Source organism: Pelecanus crispus, chromosome 2 (genome assembly GCF_030463565.1).
Source record: "Pelecanus crispus isolate bPelCri1 chromosome 2, bPelCri1.pri, whole genome shotgun sequence".
NCBI classification, from domain to species: Eukaryota; Metazoa; Chordata; class Aves; order Pelecaniformes; family Pelecanidae; genus Pelecanus; species Pelecanus crispus.
The window spans coordinates 63797794-63821331 of record NC_134644.1 but is presented as its reverse complement, the minus strand read 5'-3'; the positions used below and the strand labels follow the sequence as shown (position 1 = coordinate 63821331).

At 40.3% G+C, this 23538-nt stretch overlaps 1 protein-coding gene across 1 annotated transcript in view; it reads right to left on the bottom strand.

The window, feature by feature from the left end:
* ADCY1 (adenylate cyclase 1) overlaps positions 1-23538 on the bottom strand; it is a 153348-nt gene that overhangs the window by 91072 nt on the left and 38738 nt on the right. Inside the window, exon 2 of the mRNA XM_075705746.1 lies at positions 17072-17221. Within this exon, the coding sequence (XP_075561861.1) occupies positions 17072-17221 (150 nt within the window). The remainder of the gene's footprint in view (positions 1-17071; positions 17222-23538) is intronic.

Genomic DNA, 23538 nt, shown 5'->3' with positions numbered 1-23538 from the left:
ATTATCCTGGATACCAATTTTATGATGTCTGATAAGGACTAAATGTGTTCACTGTAGCTTCTCTTTAAGTGAGCATATTAAACAAGATCTTTGCCATTTTGCTGAAATGGTTAAGTAAATTCCAAAGCTGTTATGGAGAAAGAGTGGAGTTTCAGCTTCTGTTTCCTAGAAGTCAGACTAGAACAATCAACCAACCAACCAAAAATACTGACAGACTCTTACAGAGACCACTGTTGACTGAATAGTTCTTTATGGCCTGTAAACACAATTACAATACAAGATGTGAATAAAAAACTCACATATAAGTTCTGCAGTGCATGGCAAACAACACAAAAGCCAGGGAAATAATAACAATCATTACCATGAATAGCATTGGAGAGCTGCAGGATGCAGCACTGGACAGCACTGAAACCTGCACATGTCAGATGTATTAAGGGAGGCTACCAAAATGGTGATTCCCACACACATTAGCTTGACTATTACAAGAACTGAAGGGAGCTTATGAAAATCCTGTATCAAATTGTGATGGCTTGCTTTTTTCATTAGAGAAGAAAAAAAAAAAAAAAAGGATGACTGAGGAAGAATTGTAGAGTCTTTACAAAGAGGGTTAGCAGCCTCAGACTCACCAAGTGAGGAAAGAGAAAGACTCACTTACGGCTTTCTCAAAGGGCAGCCACTGCTGACCTTTCAGACCAAGAAGGGAAGAAGCATCGCGGCTGTAAAGAATTGTCACTGGAGGAGAGACTGGAAAATGTAAGGAACAACCCCACAATGGAAAGTATTGAAGCACTGAAAATAAAGGAAAACCAGCATCTAGCTCTCTAGAAAAAATTTAAGTCCCTTTTACGTTGGGCAAAATCTCAAGCAAAAATGTCAAGCAAAGCAGTATTGCCCTTCAGGTCAGCCTATGGAATGATCAAGGACTCAGAGGTTCAGAGCTGCAAGAGTGAATTCATGTACACCAAATACAGCTGTTGGAAGGTTTGGGAAAGGGCTCCGCCTGGATCTCTATCCAGCAAGCCCTACCATCTTTGTCTGATTTTTTGATTTGCTCCTGTATAGCTGATCTGATTATAAAAATAATCTGAAAACCAGACTAAAAAGGAAACTAGATGTGCATGGCTGCATAGTGCATCGAATGGAACAAGTGACGGCACTGAAGCAAGGCCGGTCACATTTGTGGTGACATTCATGCTTGAGTGATTGTTGCCTCTGACAGGGATGGGTGGTGACAGAAAAAAATTGAAAGAGTGAGACAGCGAGCACTAATCAATTAGCAACAACTTTGACTAGAATAAAATAACACTCATGCTGCAGACCTTGTTGGTGACAAATGATGTTGTATTGAGGTAGCCTCAACATGTGGCATATTCCAAAACAGGACCTAGTAGAGAGAAAAATGTTTCCACATTTTCACCTTTCTCCCTGATCCACAATGCTGTTTAGGCTTATTACAGCTGGTTTCTACCCAGAAAATTAAATCTTGGCCTTATGACCAATGTGCTATTTTAGGAATTTGTACTCTCTCCTCCTGCTGTAAATCTTCACTCAGCATTAGCATGGTCTAAAGTGAAATCACATGCTGAAAAAAAGATTCTTTTCAGCAACTGTAATTGTCTGTCAATGATTTTGCATTCCCTGCACAAATCTCACTAAGAAAAGAAAATGACAGATGAGGACCTATATCTCCTTCATTCACAGCAATTTTCATTAAATTTGTATTTTAAATTGCCAGTCCTAGCCTGGGATTTGGAATGCCAAACTGGGCTGCCTCTGCCAACTGTCTTATTCTCATTAATGAGGATTTCTGCACCATTAATGAAGACTTAGTTAATTTTGAAAAGGACACTCGATTTAGAAAAACATCCAGATTTCTTTCTCCACAGCAATGAAGATAGAAATAAGAGAAGGAACAAACATTCATTTGACTCCAAGGCAAGTCAAAAGATGCATACCAAGTCAATTAGGAATTGCTTAGTGTTACCTTGGCACTGTTCAACAACTAGCACCATTATGCACATTACAAAGAAGGAAAATATGCAAAGGCAGAGAAAGGAAAAAAAAAAAAATTGTTTCCCATTGTTAGTGGTCAAAAAGGCCTTGTATTACTACTTGTTTTTTCTGAACATTCTCAACCCTATACTCCTGTACTGCAATTCTCACTCTGCGTTGGACCTGTGGAAGAACTTCAGTAGTCTTGCAGTTATTCAAGGCTTGGCTAGACAAAGCCACTGTTGACCAGACCTGGTGTTGCTGGCAGTCCTGCTTTGATGGGGTGGTTGGACTGGATGATCTCCAGAGGTCCCTTCTGACTGTTGTGTACCAAGGGGGACAACACCACAAGGCTCAGGAGTGGAGAGAGCCTGTGGCTTCCTGGGGAGGCCTGAAGCCGTCCTGCCACCTTAAAAGTGTGGTTTCTGAAATAGTAGGGTAGCTCAAGGCTCAGCACTCTCTAGCAGTAGTATGATTTCTCTTTCTTGAGAGGGGAAGCAGAAAGAAGCAAGCAGACAACAGAGACTGCAGAAGCAACAGTTTCCATCACCTGCACGCTCTATTCTGCCCCAACACTCTCTTCAGCTTTCACCAATTTGGAGGCTTCTCAGCACAACTCCTTCTCCCATCCCCATTCCTTGCCTGGACAGCTTGTCCCACCCACACCCTGGCTCTGCTTTTTTGGGAGTCCCCAGTGCAGGTTCCTAATACATTTCTTGCACCTGTCTCCAAATGAAGATGCCCTTCCCTTCCCATTTTGAAAATCATTGTCTTTCTTATTTTACTGCTTCTTCCAAACACTTACGACTTTCTCAGAGTCCCTTTGAAATTTTCACCTTGATTTATAATCATTTCATGCAGCTCCCCAAACTATACTACCCAGTCCAATACCACATTCTATTCCTATTGTACAAAATGATTTATTTTGACATCTGTATGGGAAATGACTGTGATACATTTTCAAATTCCTTCAGCAAGTTGTAAATCATTTATGAACCTACTCTCCCTTCATCAGAAAAGAAGACTGAAATGCAGAAAAATGTCTTAATGTTCCCAGGCAGCATCCTCGCCTTTCTTTCCCATTGCCTGCTGTGCAGTTGGTTGGCCCCTCACAACTTTCTACCCATAAACTGGAAGCACTTGCTGTGCTTCTCCATGCTAAATTGTATTCCTGTAGATTATCATATGAGGTAAATAGAAAACAAAATGGAAATCTTATTTTCAGTGCACACTATTTTATCAAAGGAAACAGTTGCCATTTTTCTGAGATACAGAAGAGAAGCAATCAGAGGAATTGTAGCACCACCTCAAAGCTGTGGGCCCTCTGGTTCTTTGAATCTCATTGCTCCTTTTCCTCTCATGTTACTGTATATGCACATCTAGTGGAACACATTTTGAGAATGATGTTACAGTCTGGACCTACTGAAGGGCCATGCAGAAAAATTTACTGCTTTGCATGTTTTTCAATCCCATGAGAACAGGACTGTAATCGATGTTCAGCCTCTTTTAGTCAGCTTTGCTGGGTTCCTCCTGAAATGCTGCTTACAGCCAGCCTGCTGGCACTGCTGCCCTCACCCACCAGGGAGCCTGGACCCTATGTCTGGCTTGGCAGAGAGCTCTGTCTTGTGGAGCTTGCTCAAAATGGGGCTCAGAGGTTCCCAAGCTCATGCTGGGGAAAGCAGTAACTCTGGATGGCACTCCAGATCTTGGTCCTTTCTCACACTCCCTGGCACTGAACCACATTATTCAGGATAGACTGCAGGCCCATGGTCCACTGCTTTTTGCATTTCTCATTAGAAAGAAAGAAAGAAAAAAGAAGCAGGTAAAAAAAACAGGTTTGGCACCTTTGTTTCCTGGCTGATAAAATATTAATATTTTTGTTTGTTACAGTAACACTCCAACAATGATGACAAACAGGAAAAGGAGCTCACAAAAGAAAGGAGCATTTTGATCATGTACTCTACAAGTTTTTTTACAATACAAAACATGAAACCTAACCCATCAATTTTTGCAGTCTACCACAGATCTTCTTTTGTTATTACTATACTTAAATGGAAAGTGCCACCATATTTAAAAAACATTTTTTTCCTGGAGAAGACAAGCATCAGGCATGCATATAAAATATTAATAAGACTGCTGCAAAGTCAATTCATCTATATAATTTTGAGATTCAGCTTCTACTTAGTCAGCTGGGATTCCAAAGTGCATCCTAAATATTACCACCTGATACCTAATTATACCTTGATAAATTCATTCTTCCGTAATTTTAAAAGCTACTGCTTAGCGGGTTTATGGTCTCTGTCATCCTTATATTACACTGCACAGCCATGTTAATTCCCTGTAAGGAAAACAAAAAGTGAGAGAGAAAAGAAGCCTAGCTGCATGGAAGAACAACTTTGTGTAAAACTACTAAGATTCATTTATTCACTTCTGGTAAGCTGGAAAACAAAGACAGAAAATTTCATGAGTGAATTATTTTAAATTAAACTATGCTACACCCTTTCTTCCAACTAAGTATAAGAAAAAGGTTGTTAAAGATGGTGATTTTTTAAAAGCCACAAGGTGGCAATGTTTCAGAATGTTCCTGAGATTTCTTGAAAAATATTTATCAGTAAGTCATTATTATAATCATAATCATAAAAGACCATCCATAAAGATGCCATCTAATGCACAGATTTTGAGTAGTAAGAGGATGGCTAACAACATACAGTTATGGTAGATGATCAATACACTATGTATTAACTGCAAGATGGATTCAGGATGAGTCCAGTTTGTCATCTTGCTATGGTTAACTTCTTAATTTTGTTTAAATAAAGGAAAGGCAGTACATATCATCAGCATAGTGTTTAATGAGGCATTGATAGGTTCCACATGGAAGATTATTAGTTACGATGGAGAAGGTAAGACTTTGCAAAAGAATTACGGGAGGATGAAGTCTTGGCTAAAACAGAGAGAGCAATGGGGAGCATGGTGTGCAGAAGCATCGGGCTGGAGAGTGGGCATAAAGAGACCATAAAACTGCTCGAAGGTACAAAGTTCACAGGACAGTATACAAGAAGTGGAATGGGAAGAATGAGAAAAACTCAGCAGTACATTGTGCCTTTTGGTACCATCCACAAAAACACATGAGATAAAACAAGTTGGAAAAGCATGTAAAAAAGCCCCAGATACCCACTGACCACTGAATGACTATGGAGTATTTATGTGACACTACCCTAAAAAGTCAAGTGTGATTCCAGAATGGACTGGAAGATTGCTAGTAGGATAACTTGAGATCAGCTCCACAAATCTTGTCCAAACAGGAACAAGAACAGAGAAAGGCTATGAGGATAAACCAGTCAAGGGTAGAATAGATTAAATCATGTCCCAGAGTGCCACATCTTTGCCTCACTATAGTGCAGGCAAGTAGCCATACAGATATAATCGGACCATTCTCTAGAGCAGATAACTTGAAACCCTCCTTATACTTGGCTGGGAAGAAGGAATAGTATTTCTGCAGTACACTGCTAGAGATAGGTATTTCTCGACTCCAGCAGTGATTCTCTCTTCAAAGTGACCCCTTCAAACTAGGTGTGGAACACCACATTGTTTGTCTCTTCTGCTTAGTGAAGGCAGAAACAGATGGAGGAAAACAAAACAAGACGGAAAAAACCAAAGCAGTGGCAAAACTCTTTGCCTTTCTGCAATGAACAGGGGGAAGGTAAAGAGAGGTCTGAAAAATTCCCTGGGTGCAACCACCAGTGACAGAATGATCAGCAATTATGGAATCATATCCTTAAAACACACATTTCAAATATACTCCAACTTGGTGCTCTTCTCTTGAGGAATTGGTGTTAGGAGGTAAAGCATATATTCTCAACACAAATTCCTTATTTTAGTCTTGTTCACTGTTCTGTTCAAAAGATATATGGGTCAGCGAAGACATGCTACCAACCATGGAAACATTTAGACAAGGTTAGTGGGTAAGGGAAAACAGTAGTAAGGTATACTTGAAAATATCTGCTAGGAAAACAAAAAAAAAGTCAAATGGGAGTTTTCGAAGTTTTTCTTATTTATTAAATGTTAGTTTAATAAATGTCCTTGTTTCTATCTATCAAGCTCCAGTAGGACCTTAATAAGCAGGTTCTTGAGGGTATATCAATGAAGATGAAACTTTTTTTGGCACAGAAAAGCCACTGAACATAGCATTCTAAATCTTCCTTTGTGGAAAGAAAACATTTTGCCCATTCTCTTGCAGAGTCAGGAAGGCCAATTTTCATCTTTCAGTGAAATGATCACCTCATAGCAGCACTGACAGTATGCATATGCATTGAGTATATATGTTAAAAACAAAAAGACACACTTAAAGCACAAGTTCCAAAAACTTAATTTCTTTGTAAAAAGGCTTTTCTGATTCAAATAAAGAGGGGACTTAAAAATGACCAGAAAGAGTACCAATCATCTGCCAATGTCGTGATCAGAGGGAACACAGAAGTGCTAATGCAATTCCTAGGCAAGCCTGCGGCTGAGACACACGTAAGCTCAGGTTTGCTAGAGGTTGAAGTGCTGCACAGAGCGATGTGTCCCGCTGTAAACAGGACTGGGACAACAATCCTGTCATTGTCTCTCCCTCTCTTCTTTTCTTCTGAAGATGCTAGGAAGACGGCATCACAAGTAGCATCAGCTTCCCCGATGCTACCCCCTTCCAGGGTAAATGAAAGAGCAGACAGAGCTTCACTGGCTTACCCCTGCTGTACTAAGTCTCCTCTACAGTTACAGGTTCATCTCCTTCCAGTCCACAGCCATGTCTGGTTTGTTCCACCAATTTAACTCTGAATACTTGGGCTAGTGTGTATTCCTCAGGAAGTGAAAGTCACAGCGCTCAACCTTCAGCAAGGTAGATGCATCCCCCTCTTCTGCCCTCACTAATCCTCCAGTCCCCAGCTAGTGGGATTTTTCTCAAAGAACATGCTACATGTTACAGCTTGAGATGGTACTGGGACTGTGGCACTCTGCTTTTCCTCTGCCCCATGAGATATGACATCCTCCCTCACCACACTCCTCCAAAACCCAGATATCTCTACCAGCTCCACGTAGATATGTGGCAAACCTGCTGTGGTCTGCTCTGGCACCTTGCTGAGAAATGGGGCCAGTGTAGGGAAGTGGGGGGAGAAAGGCCACAGACATCTCCAGTCCTCTTTCCTCACTGCTGGAGCAGACACACTCTGCAGCTGACAGTCAGAAGAATCAGAGGAACATTAAGGATACACTGCTGCACTAGTACCGGTGCTTCACAACATTGCTATTGTCTGACACAACATACATTTAGAGCTGCAGTAGCCACTCAATATCAGTATATGCACTTTCTTATTACAGATTTTTGCTGTTGGTGGAACAAGCAAAAACTCTTCATTAAAGATAAACTTTTTGATTGCTTGTGATAGAAACTGAGCTCAGTAGTGGGTGTAAGCAGACTAAGGATTTTAAAAAACCAGGAAGCTCAAGTCAGAAGCAGTAATTTGAGAACCTAAGTAAGACATATTAAGTGGTAAGCAGCTAGCATTTCCTTTTTCAAAAACCACAGATGCCTTTAATATAGCAGTATGAAAGCAAATCACAGCGCAAAACAGTAAAATGGAATAGATGCCAAAATCTCTGGAGACTATGATATAATACTTTGCTTTGAAAAATCTAAAACTTTTCTAATCGAGATTAGAAAAATCTAAAAGCCTTTGTCCCTTTGCTACTTATCCTCATTTTGTCTTCACAGATCAGGGAAGCGAGCCTAACCCATCAGCAGAAAATCTCATTGCCTTCCAAAGATGAAAAACAAGGACCAACCATGAACATGCTAGGAAGCAATGAGTGTATTCATTCACTTAAAATAAAAAGTGTGACTCAGATTTAGTTCATTATTACCTTGTCAAACTGGGAAATTCCTAATCAAATGTGCCTGAAGGGAAGCTACACTCCAAATGAAATCAGTTTACATTGAAGAGGTAATGGGGAACTGAAACCTTAGAAAGAATTTAGATTACATGACAGACGGAAGTTCACTCTAGAATGGCAAACCTGAAAAAAAAATTTAACTTAGAATGTATTTTTTTGCCAGTTAATGGGATGTGGTCTAGCTCTTTTCCTTCACAGAAGGTTGACCAAAAGGAATAGGCAAAACGTCTATGACAGTACGTGTGTTCCAACAGCATATACTGTCACACACTGGAATGAAAGCAAAGTGCCCAGCTCAGTATCCTGATCATGGAGATAATTTGTGCTTAAGCAGTAACATAGCAATTCAGGAACTATCTGGCAAACTGCACATGTGGCTAGGCCAGCTGCTGTAATATGAAGCACCTATGTGGCAGAGCTGCTGGTCTATGGTGGAACCACCTTGCACTTGAAGAGTGGCACAGGGAAAGTTGTGTAGAGCTTGTGTTAAAGCATTAGCTAGCTTTTTGTTATAGTTAAGACACTTCTAGAAGTGAAACCAATTCTGTGGACAAGCATAAAAATACATGTAAGAGAACTTTCCTAATGACATTTTAAAGCTCCCTATGAATTCCTACTGCTGAGGAAAGAGCATCAGGAATCACTCCTAAGATTGCATTACTTTATACTGTGGCATCCTACTAAAACACAGAAAAATATTGCATGAGTGTCTACACAGCACTGCTGTCATGGATATTGCTCTAAATTTAGAAATCAGCCATAAGAAAGCACTTTGGAAGTATCTGTCTTACTATTTAACTTAAGGATCTGATGCACTATAGCCAGTGTTCTTACCTAAGATACTTTGCCTTAGCAACAGTTATCCACAATGTTACCTGTTGAAAACTGTACGGTAGTGTATTTTTAATCACCTAATGACAGGTTTGTGTGCTCTTATTTGTCCCTCCTCCTCCATTGTCTCTAATGGAAAATACACGGAGCAAATGGGAAAAATAAACTGAAATATTCGCAGTCAAACACCACCAGCATATTTAATTGACAGCTGTTTGAAGCAGAACATAGTCAAAATTTCCCAATATTTATTTCAAAACTCCTAACAGCCAAAGTACCAACAGGTTTTAGAATGACACAACTACCATTTTTTAACTTATATATTTATGTGTCAACTCTACTCAATGTAAGCCAGCATCCATTACAACATATAAGAGCTTAACGTAGGTGGTATATGACTATATGTCATGCATACATCTATGAGAAAAAAACAAACTGCAAAAAACAGCAGTCCAAGACATCCCCGTTAGACCATGAGTGACTACACAGACTTATACTAAAAAGCAAAGTTCATATGTCCTATTTTCTTCTCTAAAAATCTGTTCAGTTGCCATAGTTCACACCCTGTGTCAAAAAATGCAATGGCTGATAACTGACTTAATTGACATCAGGAAGCTTTCAGGGGGTGAAATAAAGTTAAACCAAATTGTTTTGTTTTACCCTACCGATGATGTGTTGTTGCAATAGCAATCCTGCTCACTACAAGAGGAACCGCAGGTTCAGACCCCTGGTGCGTGCACTTGGTGGAGGAGCCACTGGCACGAGCCAACCATCTGCGGGCTTATGACTGAACGCCTCTAAGTCTGAATCCCACCTAGACATAGCGATACCGCAGCACCACCGGGCCCAGTGTGGAGCGCCGCTCGTGGTCGGGACCAGAGGGGTGGACAGATGTGGCGCCGCCTCTCCCCCGTCACATACCGCATGATCGTGGGGCACCTGGCGCTAAATCGTTTGTAGATGACCTGATTCTGGGTCAGGGTTTCATATGTAGCAGAGCAGCTCCCTCGCTGCAATCTATTGAGAATCAGCCCTCGACACAAGCTTTTGGTGTTTTGTTTTTTTTTTTTTAAAAAAAAGAATAAAATAAAAAGGGGATTGAGTGCGCCCTCAGTAAGTTTGCAGATGACACCAAAATGGGTGGGAGTGTCAATCTGCTCGAGGGTAGGATGGCCCTGCAGAGGGACCTGGACAGGCTGGATCGATGGGCCGAGGCCAACTGGATGAGGTTCAACAAGGCCAAGTGTTGGGTCCTGCACTTGGGTCACAACAATCCCATGCAATGCTACAGGCTTGGGGAAGAGTGGCTGGAAAGCTGCCTGGCTGAAAAGGACCTGGGGGTGCTGGTTGACAGCTGGCTGAACATGAGCCAGCAGTGTGCCCAGGTGGCCAAGAAGGTCAACAGCATCCTGGCTTGTATCAGGAATAGTGTGGCCAGCAGGAGCAGGGAGCTGATTGTCCCCCTCTACTCGGCACTGGTGAGGCCGCACCTTGAATACTGTGTCCAGTTTTGGGCCCCTCAATACAAGAAAGACATTGAGGTGCTGGAGCGTGTCCAGAGAAGGGCAACAAAGCTGGTGAAGGGTCTGGAGAACAAGTCTTATGAGAGGGAACTGGGGTTGTTTAGCCTAGAGAAGTGGAGGCTGAAGGGAGACCTTATCACTCTCTACAACTACCTGAAAGGAGGTTGTAGTGAGGTGGGTGTTGGGCTCTTCTCCCAAGTAATTAGCGATAGGACAAGAGGAAATGGGCTCAAGCTGCGCCAGGGGAGGTTTAGATTGGATATTAGGAAAAATTTCTTCATGGAAGGGGTAGTCAAGCATTGGAACAGGCTGCCCAGAGAGGTGGTGGAGTCACCATCCCTGGAGGTGTTCAAAAAACATGTAGACATGGCACTCTGGGACACGGTTTAGTGGGCATGGTGGTGTTGGGTTGATGATTGGACTGATGATCTTCGAGGTCCTTTCCAATCTTAATGATTCCTAGTTTTTACTTTCATTAAAAATAATGCAGCCACCAAGCCAGGAAACATGAACTTGCTACTTTACCCTTAATTGGTTTAGTGGTGGACTTGGTAATATTAGGTTAATGGTTGTACTGGATGATCTTAAAGGTCTTTTCCAATATCCTAAACGATTCTATGATTCTATGTAATAGTACCAATCTGGCCTGCTGTTTTAAGTGTGGGTTTTTAAAGGCTTTTATATATTTTTCTATAATACCATACGTTTCATTTTGCAAATTAAAGGCATGTGGGTAGAGTAATACAATTAGAACACAATTAAAATATACATACTTTGTATGATTTACAACTCTGTGTAGTTTCTGCTGTGTTACTGAGTTTCTACACTTTGACATTTCAAGTCCAGTTGCAAGGCACCTCTCCCTCTCATCATACAGCTGCGTAGACCTAAGCTTAGGTGTCCCCCTGTAACCACTCCCAGGGAAAAATCTCATCTAATTTTCAGCAAGGTGTTCAGGATAGAAGGGACTAACTACATTTGTCTGTGTCTATTACTACTAAGGATTACTGCCTATAGGTTAAAATGTTAGATCTACAAGCCTCACTTTTACTTGGCCAAAATTAGGTAAGAATCATCCCAATGGTATGCCAAACAACGCAGCTTCTGGCACTAACCGCATTCAGATGTAATGTTTATTCTGCATAAAAAGAGGTGCAATAGAGCTGTAAAATTAGAATACATTTATTTGTTTGCTATACCCTGCCTTGCAAGGGCTAACAAGCAGTTCCTAATGGCTTCAGGTAGAAGCTGAAGCCTTCCACCTGAAGATTTGCATTTAACCTGAGTAGCCCTTAGGTATATTGTTTGCTGTATTAAGGATAGACACATGCATGACTATTGCAGGGCTGAGGACTAACAGATGCTTGTCAGTGGAAAGCTTCTGGGCAATTATTGCTGTGTGGGAGAGAGAAACGTGCCTCTTCACAACTCCTTTTACCTCAGAAAGGTGAAAGACAGATCAGGGGTGCCATGTAGCAGGATAAAGATAGACAACAGTTCATCTCAGCTCTGTGTAAGGATCCGAGTCGCCAAAGGTGGCAAATGAAGCAGAGAGCAAGACAAGTTCCCATCTCTGCTGCTGCTGCTATTTGGCTAAGAGGCATTGCTGGCCAGCCTGCATGAGTGGGCGTGAAGCCCAGCAGTTCAAACTGAGAGCCTGAAATTGTAACACTCCTTACTTTCTCTTTTCCCTGATCCTAGAAAAGAACAAATAGATATTTGAAGGTGGAGTTTCCCATGTAAGGTTGTGGTTTGATGACACAATAAATTCAATTTTAAGCCTCCTTGTAACACAGAACACAGCACTAATGTGGTACAGGCTTACCCTGTCAGCTAAAATTAGTCAGTCCACCTACGTTTTTCAAAGATTTCACTGGCTAACTTTTGCAGAGGATCGGGTATCATCTCTCGCCCTGCAATTTGTGTAAAAACAGGATCACCTCCCTGTTGCACACTAGATAATTTGACAAGAACATGTTTTTGTGCCCACACATGATCCAGATGAAATTTTTGCTGCAGGGCGATTTGCTGATGCACAGAGCCAGTACGAATGATTATGGAAACAGGGCTTGTGTTTTAATGATAAATTTCGTATTTTCTTCTGCACTGCAATGAAAAAAGATGCAAGATTCCAAGAATAAAAACTATGGGAAACATGAGGAGAACCTGATTATCCATTGATAAGCATGCTGTCAGGCACCCTAGAAATTAATTCTGCCTGAGGCTGTGTAAATAACTAATTCTTCAGTTTGGTTGCTGAATTGGAAGAAAAAAACCCCAGCAACCTGTTATCCATTACCAAAATGAAAGTCCAACATGGTTTGCTTTGTTCAAACATAATGTTGTATTTTTTCTCCTCTTTTCATAAACGCTTGAAATTAAACATAACAGACAAAACCACTGGAGGGCTGCCTACGGGTGCCATCCTTTTACCCAAAGGTACAGGAGGTAGTACACATATCCAAAATGTATAATACCTAGATTAAATTGTTTTGAAGGGGGATCTGAACGCAGCAGGGAATTTGAATCGAAAACGCTCTAAGCAGCAGTTCAAAGTATTCTGCACTGAGACACGTGGTATCTTTCGCTGACACTGTTTCATTTTCCATGAATAGTTATTAATCAAATCTCTCACTCAGTGATGTCCCAGTTACTATATGGAATGTTAAGGATATTGCCCTAAAAATGCAGCAGACACTTGGAATGCATACACATATATATGCAGACCTTTGTATGCACAATTCAGCATTGCATAAAGAGAATGTAACCAGCTTCAAATGATCCGGTGAATATGTATGGAAGCACTGCAGAGCAACATCGAGGTGCTAGTCTGTCTCCCAGAACCAGCATTACTGCAGTAGCATGGTGGTGTATGAGCAAAGGGAACAACCCTACCTCTCAGCAAAACTAATTAGACTAGCCCTGAAGCTAGCCACAGAGCTCGCTGTCTCAGCCCAGTGCTTAACTCCCTGTAGTTTTTAATGCTTCCTTCAGCTTCTTATGTTAAAGCCTGTAATAAACTTAAATTTCATGCATTGTAGTGGAGTACACAACTATTTCATGAAGGATGGGTGCCACCACTAAATACACTTCTCCAGTCCCAATGGTTTGACAGGCTAAATGTGAATTCATGAATAGTTTTTAAGATAGCCAATCCCCCATTCTGGAGATTTTGCTGTCCTCCAGTTGTTTTCCCACCATCATGTTGTAGTTGCAAGCAAGTACAAAAATACCATTTAGGAGGGAAGGAAAGATCTAAATAAAGAAGGTGCTTGAAAGATGGTCTTTATTTTGCAAACATATTTGCATGTACTTACACAATTAAAAATCAGTGAAGATATCTAAGCTGGTTTTGTGGGCTTTGGAGGTTTGCATGAAGTCAAACATTTTTCCAGCCTTCCTCAGAAGAAAACAATAGGCACTCTTCATATCAGCCTGTGCTGCAACAAGTGCATTTCACTGATGGAAGTTATACGCTTTATCTCCAAATCCAGTGCATGAATATGCATTAAAATATTCTTATTGTCGGGGGGGAGGAACATGAGTAAGATTTGTTACAAAGTTGGCAAGATTGGGGTAGGAAATAGCTTCCACACATCAGGAGACTAAACAGGCTACAGTTCTTCAGCTTGGAAGGAGAGATGAGCAGGGTTATGAGACAAGTCTACAGTGTTGTGAGTGGCATGGAAAAAGTTACTGTAGAATGATTACTCATACTTTATCACAAAACAAGAGCTGGAGAGCACTCAATCAAGTCATCAGACAACAAGTCTACGACAAATAAAAGGAAGTTCTGTTTCACGGAGCACATAATTAGAGTGAAATTCACCATCACAAAACTGTGGGGAGGATAAAACTAAACTGTACGCATGCTGAAAGAGAGACTAGAGAAGTGGAAAATGGGAGTCTACAGGCCTTTAAATACGGTGGTCCAGCTGCACTTCAAATTAAGATGGCCTCAGAATTACAATGCTACCACTTCCTTGGAGCACGACACCACTTCAGGAGCTGCCATGCTGGGAATTAATACATGGTAAGCCACAACTTCCTTACTGGTTTCCCCTCTGAATCAGATGGCAAGCAGACTCAATCAGCAGCAGATTACTTCTTCCTCTACGCTGAACACAACCCTCTTGCCCCATCCCTGATTGCCCCTTTTTTCTTGCTCACTTGGGAAGGGGTGAAGCAGTGCTTAGAGGCTGCTCTCAGGATCAGTAGGGACATCTAATGCTGGGAGTCCTCCAGGGAACAGGGTGACAATGCCTTGCTTGCTGTATGGGCAAAGGATGATCTGGAATTAATGGACACAGAGAGATGGTGCAGTGGGAATAAAGGGGAAGTGCTCAGGTGCTCTGACTAAGAGGAACAGAACAAGCACAGTTCCAGGCAACAGAACCCACCTCACAATATTTATTCTTAACTGCTTGCTCTGCAGAGGATGGTCTTGGTGCTGAGATTTATAGACAACATGAGAAGCAGCAGCTTATCCCAAGTGAATGATTAGAATTATTTGCTCATGGTCTAAAACTTACTTAGTTCTTGGCCTTCACATCTGGTGTTACTCTGGAACTGTAGTCTAACATTCAGCAACATAAATGGATGATGCCAGCATCAAGGCCAGTTACTTGTTATGACCACAGAGAACAGATAACAAGGTGAACATTACACTGAATTTTAAAATAAACAGAGCCCGTCTGCTCCCCTTCTCCCCAAGCAACACTTTCACAGTCTACTTGAAAACTCCTGCACGATGACTCCAAAAATGCTACAACATGAGATCTTTGCTCTTGCTCATAAAAATAGATTTATCAAAATTATCACATGGGACTGTTACTACAAATGAATCCCATATGAGGAGAATCACTGTAAATAGGACACAGAGGAAGAAATCTCACTTACAGTTTCAGCTGTGGTATCTGTTTCACAGAGTCAACACTTTAACTCCAGAAGCCTGTGTATGTTCAAAAGCCAAAAGCATGTTCTTTCCTTTCCCATTAGAGACTTGCACAGAAATACCAGGGAAAGGTTTTAGCATTTTGGATTACAATTCTCTATGTAAAAGGGCTACAGTATTTAGGTCAGAGCATTTGAATGAGACAAGAAAGTCTGATGAAAAATTCAGTCCTTTTTAACATGTAATGTTGGTACTTCAGAGAACAAAAATACAGGAATGATCACAAAAATTGAACTAGGTCAGCAATGTCTCTTTTCCTCTCAAATGCTCTTGAGTGTTCCCAGCTGGAAACTTGGGCTATGTTATCCCACAGCAACTGCAGAATAATTTTGTGGCCTGTAATCATGTCTTAATTCTCACCCTGGTTTTAGAGGTATTCTAATGTAATGTGAGAGCAGCCACAGGAAGTATTTTGGTGGTACTTTTGACAGCTAATTAGCATATTTCACCACTGTATTGAGTTTTACACTGTTGCATAATGTTAATTTCACAAGTGTAGGAAAAAAGTGCATTCTCTTCACTGACCTGTATACTGCATCGGAAAAACATTTGCAGGATTCTCCAGGTATACTATCAATAATAATGGTACTTATGTGTAATTTGCTTTCTTGTGTTTCTATATGCATGGATAAAATATAAAATAAGACAGGTTGCTAATGTGATAACTAGAGAAACACAAAAATCAGTATTATTTTCATGTTGGATCACAGAAGCGGGCTTTCAAAGGCACAAATGGCAGGGTTGCCTAAATCCCATGGAAATTCACTTACGGCACATTTATGCCTTTGAAAATCTGTGGCTTTGGATTACAAAAGACCAGAATGAAACCTAAAGGCTTTGATCCTAATACCATTGTTACACAGCCAGCAAAGATATGCAGTTGTTCCAAGAAGTTGTCTACTTATTGCAGAGTATGTTCAGGTCATAAAAATGCATTCACTCAATTCATAACAGAAAGTACTTAAGGACCTGCGTTATTTCACACAGGAATAGACTTGCTAGAGAAATTGCAAGTGAAGGGAAGTAAAACTGTGAGGTACACAAGCTTTAAGGACCCCAAAATTTTGTATAGCAAGGTCTGAATACCGCTTAAGTTCTTTATTGGCATAAGTTACCATCATTCCACACAGGTCAATGGAGTTATACCTATGTATTCCAGAATGACCCTCTATTATCACCTAGAAAGAAAGAAAAATATAGTCCAAACCTTACAGATCTTACTAGGTTTAAGATTCAGACCTGTGAATAACAACAGCAAGCTCCACAATATAGCGTTTTTTCTCATTGTTCCTAAATCTGCTTGGAAGATTGTGTGAAATAAACCATCAAACTACTAAGGTGGCTTTTGAGAAAAAGAATAGATGGTTATCACAGTTATTAATGTATATCAGTGCAGCCCCCTCTCCCCAAAATATAGACTTTCGTTTATAGGTGTCATGAATGCAAACAGGTTATAGCACACACAGCCAGAAGAGAAGTATTTACAGCATATCTAACACCCACCCAAAAACATCCATGCAGAAAAAAAACCCCAGGATTTTAGATTGCAATATTACGTTAGCTTTGCCTCAGCCCTAAAATGCATCCCCTGTGGTGCTGGAACTGACAGTAGCCGTGGGGTCAGCCTGTGCCTTCTGTGCGCGCTGCAGATGAAGAGCAAAGAGTGTGCATGCACTGGGGAGGAAGAGCTGAAACAGGTGGGGGGAGACAGCACCCTTCCTTTGCAATGGAAACACATACATGCCCTGTCATGCACTCAGCAGCAATGTCCTGACCTGCAGTTCATATAACTACAGTCATCTCAGAAGAAACAGAGAGAAAGAAATAAGGCTTAGAAACTGACCTGTTTTTCATTTTCATCCTCCAGCCTCAGCCTGTCCTCAATGCAGTTCCTGGCCTGAAGGAACGCCTTCCTCTGAGCCCTTTCTGTCAAAATCCTCACAAAGACACCATACAAATTTACACTGACAAAAAGAATTGCATTGGCCACAAGCTGTAAGAAAGAAAGAAAAACAAATGAGTATTTTAAAATACAGATTTTTATTTTACATTTCTACTCAGCAAAATTTAAAAAAAAAAGCACAAAAAAAAAAGCACCGTCTTTAAAAATTCTGCCTCGCTAGCCATGTCATTGATACCCCTTCCCACACAACCCAACTGCAGCGAAACAGTTATAGCAGCTACCACAAGTCTGGGCAAGCAATATTGCATAATACAGAACTTCGCATCTGCTGAAGTTAATTTCTCTTACAATGATCTGTAGCTTATCACTTTCATTCAGCATTGGTTCTTTCATCAGCCCATTGGCAGATCTGTCCATCTAATAAGGAGAGCAGATTCTTCATCATTTGTTCAGTTGTGAGGTGCCTGGAAGACCGATATTGTTTTCCTGTGTGTTCATAAAGTAGGGATATTATTGTCCCCTTTTTACAGTTGAGAAGCAAAGCACTGACAAAATCTGTCTCTAAATGAAAATGTGTGCCTGGGTACCCCAAGCTTTCATATTGTGCAGTTTGCACTTGGAAAATCTGCTTCTCTTCCTGTATCTATACTATTAGTGACTATACTGTATTTTTGGAGAAATCATCCAAAATACTGTTGATTGTTTGATGGCACAAACCAAACCACATCGCAATGCTCTAAGAGGGGACAATGAATTATTTTGGAATTACTTCTATGAACTGTGCTTTGATGAAGGACACATAAATGACCCAATTGCCCTTCTGGGTTTTTTTATCGTTTTTATAATATGTGATAAAGTCAGTTAACTAACCTAAATAATGCAACAGTGGCTTGCATACAACCTTCCTATCTAAGATAATCCTGTCCAAGTCTCTCACTGCATCTCTGATGCCTGGAACATCTTCAGATGGTAAATTCTGCAGTGCAATGTTTGTGTAACAAGGAGGCAATAAGGCCTGTTACCCGGTATCTTTTCAGTCTTATTCTCCACACTTACACTAGTCACTACCACAGCATCACGATAAGGTTTCACGGGACTCATAAATTCCAAAATTTCAGAAATCAATTGGCACATAAATTGGCCAAGATTCGGTATAATAAAAGCAAAGAAAGACATTACAGCAAGCAACATGATTCATGTTAAATTCCTGTGCACCTAAAATAGTTCATAAAGGCCATATAACTGACATTTATTTCTTAATTCAAGGTATACATTTCAAGCTAGTACATCTCTGTTGTTGCATAATCAGCTAGTGTAAATTGGAGACCACTGCCCTTGTTTGCACTGCATAGTGAGTCCAGCTGTGCCAACAACACAGTCAAATTTTAAAAGAAATAAAATCACTGACATCATTGTCAGGAATGCTTACTGACTAATGGGACTAGGGTTGAAGGCTTGAATTCAGCCAATATGGTAAGCAAAGATGCAAAATGACATCCAGAAACTCCCTGCTGATTTCGGAGAGCCTTTGGGAAATGTTTCACCCTACAAAAATGAGAAAGTTTCTGATGTGTGTAACTAATGGTAGTACACATCTCTAACTCCTGTGATCTCAGTATAGTGGGGAGAACTGAAAGATTCATTCTGGGTGGGTCTCCAGACCTTCACGGATTCACAAGTCCTCTAACTTTCACTTTCATACCTGGTTGTTAACAGGTTACCAGTTAACAGGACACCACCACCAACTTCCCTGCAAACATTCTCATCAGTGCAAAATCAAAAGATACACTGTGACAATAAAGGGAGCTGTGCCTAGCATTAGTGTTTTCTTTCTTATCAGATATCCAAAAAGAAACAGCTCACAAGTGCTAACACCAACAAAGAATGGTGTTATAGCTTCCTCCTGAGAACTGCAAAATGCAAGTTCAGGTGTCATCAGTCAGAAGAAATTCAACCTAAGAATCTCATATGCCAGCTACTTACATGTCACTTTTCAGAGATGGTAATACAGATGGTAAAACTTTGAAGATGAAAAGCAGTACACGAGCATATAATTTCATGATACAAGCTGAGCATGAACAGTCTGCAATTCCTATCCTGCTTTATTTTGCTTCATCACAGAGAACTATTTGAAGTATATAAATTTTCAGCACAAGTTAAAGCTTACTAAAATGAAATTACTGTAGAAATTCCAGTAGAATCCTATTTTTAGAGACATGAATGTGGCCGCACTCACCTTATCCCTGCATTTTATCATGCTGAAGTGTAGTGACAAGAGTGTATTTTAAAGCTAATTCTTAGAAGCGCAATGGGATAAAAATAGAAAGGATTTGTAAAGGCCGTATTCAAAGGCAGTATAGAGAGCCCACAGAATAAACAGTCAAGACAGTTACAGACAGTGCAACTGCTTGACCCTGTCCACATAATATACAAAACAGCTGTTAATAACACAGGGTGAAAAACTAATACTATCTTTATGTGCTGGTATCAGAGTGGCCCAAGACATAAATAATTACTTCGAGAGAAAATTAAAAAAAGAGTCAACTCAGTTTCTGGTCTTCAGTTGGAAGCTGTAAAAGACCATATATTGTAACAATCTGCTAGCTGTTCTGGGACTATCATTATGATTTCACTCAAGCAATGGTGATCACCTGGACTGGGGGTAACCAGTAGGTGGGTTCCTGGAATCATGCTGCCACTTTCAGACTCAGCAGGGTAAGTAATTTTCTGACATGCTTTGAACAGTTTAAGATAAAACGGAGGCTTAGCTGTCAGCTCTGGCCTGCAGGGAATCAGGAAAAGTGATAAAGCAAGTAAAAGATTCATAGATTTCAAAATGTGAGAAAAGAAAGTAGGGCAGATTGTCTCCTGAGGTAAGAGTTCCTTCCCTCCACAGCCCCTTTTCTGCTTAATTACTATTTTTTCCCCAATTGCAAACTACATACACCTCTCTCTCTAGGTTTCTAAAACGCATGCCGTTTCCTGGTCCCTTTCATTTCAATATGTAACTATGTACCTCTATATACACACATACATACATATATAACTTAAACACATTATGTGCTGTAACTGCAGGAAAGATTGAGAGACTTGCTGTTAAAACTAAGCATCTTTGAAGAGGTACTGAGGCATCCAGAACTGCTGAAATATCAAGGAATTTAATTTTAAATCATTCCTACATTATTCACTATACTACTGCTTAGTAGCAAAAAGAGTGCTCTTCAGGCTTCACCATCACCTTCTATTTACAGAACTACCAAACAATTTATTTAATGCAACACAAAATTACTTAAAGACATTTTTGTGCTGCAACCTCTTTCAAACAATGTTATTCACGCATTCTGTAATGAGATTACTGGTCAGCCAGAAAGAAAAAAGGGCATCAAGGTTGTGAAAGCCTTTTTTAAAAATTTTTTTTAATTTATTGTCACCACTGAATCTTATATTGTGCATTCTGCATATCTGCTGCACTTCAGTACCAACATCCTGAGTTTTAAGCTTGTATAGTTCTTAGTAGGATACACTTCTATCACTGGATGAACTCTGGCACGGTTCCTTGTGCTGGCTCTAGAGGGGGTTACCAAAGGCAGACTTCCAATACAGAGAGCTAGTTCTTGTGGGCTGCCTGGTCAGTGAAGGGGGACTGGCAGCTCCAGCAGGTATTTCAACCAAATTTCTGTCTCTCCTGTTTTTTTCTCCATTGACTTTCTTGGGTCTCAAGTTAATTTTGGTAGGGAACTCCAAATTGCACAATACAGCAATGCCCATCAAGGAGTGAGCAAATAATTCTGGAGGTAAGAAGCATGGTAACATGCACACACACAGGCAGGGTGTGAAGAGTTCAATTCAAGATCTCCTTTTTTTTCCCCAGAATGATCTCCCACTTCTTCAGTATCCCTTGGGATTAGTTGAGAGACTCTTTGAAGAGTCTCTCGAAACTTTTCTCTCTATTTCAGATAGGTTTTATTCTCCACTTCTTTTTCCTTCAAAGTAAGAATCCTCATGTCTGCATTCATGCATGCACTTGCTCTCTCTGAAATAAATGGTGAAAAATTATTCTACATGTTATTATTTGCCTTTTGAGAGGACTCAGCTTACTCAGCAGACTAATTCTGCTATCAGGTAAACAGTTGCATAGTAGATGGTTCAAACCTGAGGCTAGTTTTTATTGCAGAGTAGCTTTCTGTGTGTCTCACAAAATTGCCTCATACAAAAATGTGGCTATTTCACAAAAATGTAAATGACTTCTGGATCACTCAAAGACTTTTTTACACAGTAGCATTCATGTGGATGGATACTGAAATACCCAACTGAAGTAGACTAAATGAGAAATACAAATTACCAGAGAAGAAAAATTCAGGAGACTCTCTCAGAACTTCATTGTGCTTTCTAAAACCTGGGCTTGTAGTGTGAATGGGACTGAGAACAGATTTCAACCATTACCACTCCCAGGATTATAATTCAGTGGCTAATATCAATATTTGATTTAGTCTCAGCAGCATGAGTTCTCACAATATCCCATGAAGTAGAGAAGAGTGGGATATGTAGGAAATATGGCCAGCATTTCCAGCGGAAGGTTGAAATTTGCAGAAAAGACAAGACCAATGGAGTTCATGTATGTCTTAACCCTCAGATACCTGGTAAGACGAGAGGTATGGAGGGCCTGAATTCTACTTCCAGTTTTCTCTCTTAATTGAATTTTACTGCAAGCAATTTCTGTGTCACTACTGTTGTTCCTGTTATGCAGACAATGTAACATTTACTCATTCTGTCAAAATACTTTGAGATATGGCAATGAAATGCATTATTGTAAAATATGAATATCTATTGTGAGGCATGCCTCTAAGGAAAGAGTCATGAACAGCTTACCAAAATGAGTCAGTGCTTCAACCATTAGAACTCTTGAAGAGCAAGGCAAGACTGTGCTGTTTATGAAAATTTTTGATATCATGAACAAGACCTTTTACAAGTTTAAACAAAAATCATTTATCTTTTTCCTGTTACAGAAAATGTTACCATTAGAGCAGTGCTTTATTTACAGCACAAGACTGCATAAAAGAGAATGCACAATTGCCTCTTGATTCTGACATGGTTTTGTTAAGTTCAGTAATTCACTTAATCAACTCACTTTGTGACCTTTTGAGAACACTTAATTACTACATCTGCTCCCTCTGTTTGCTGAAGTGGTATAACACAGGAGCAGAGAACTTCCCCTTAGTTCCTGACTGCATCAAAAAAGCACACCCTCCTACCAGAGAAGGCAGCCAAACAAATTTTCTCCAGATTAAATAAACATTTTCCCATTTTAAATAAATGCCCCTCTCTTATTTTTGTTAGTTTTTGGCCTAACTGGTTTATGCCACTTACTAAGAAAATATTGTTCTGCTGTGCTATTCTCTGTGGTTTCTGTCTTCATTTGCACCCCTCCTAAATCTACAGCATATTCTAGGAGGGGACTAGTGACTAGTTGTTTCAGTGATAATGTGTTGATTGAGAGCAGATGGCACCGCTGAGGAAAAGACAGCAGCACTGGGGTGTCTATAACCATACAAGTGAAGAGAGACTTTTTGGATATCTAGGATGCTATGTCCATTAACCACAGCCAGTTTTTTTGAAGTGTACATGGCACAATGTGTAATTGCAGAAATCCACTCTGTGTCTCTCCCTCTGTTTGCATACCTGTTTGACCAAAAGTACAAGACAGTTTATAACCACTGTTTAAAATACCTGCCATAAACCTTTCTAAAAAATGCCCCCTACAAAAGTAGAGTCATCAAGACCCATAGAGCTCCCTAGTGTTAAAAAGTTCATTTGTTGCATCTTTTGCAGAAGGACATGTCCTTTTAACTTGGAAACATGCACTGGGAGAACAGAACACACACCTTAAACATAATAATATGGTCTCAGTCACTTCCATCTGTGGAAAGCTGACACAATGAGCTACCCAGAAAAAAGTCAAAATATTCTTGCTAACTGGCTTACATGACACATCCCACAAATTTCTTTGTGCTGAGAAGAGAGAGGCAAATGTTACTTACGTTTCTTTCCTGATTTAGCTGTTGCATTCTTTTACAGTGTTTTGTAAGTCACTATAGAACAAATAAACCCTCAGTTCTGTGCTTTTGGGGTGGGTTGTTATGGTTTGGGGTTTTTTGGACATTGCATTGTTCCCAAGCATTATGAATAGCTGCTATCTATCACAAAAGACTTAGAATATGTTGCCAAAGCCACTTGAAATGATTTCTATAGAATTTATTTCTATTTATTTGTGCCTGTTATTTACTTGCTTGATGGACTCCAGGTGATCAGCCCCTGAAGCTGTTCTACATCAGCCAAAAATCTGCAGCTTTCTCCCCTTTTCCTGTTAGTTAGTATAATGCCGTGTTGTGCAATTAGAGCATAGTACA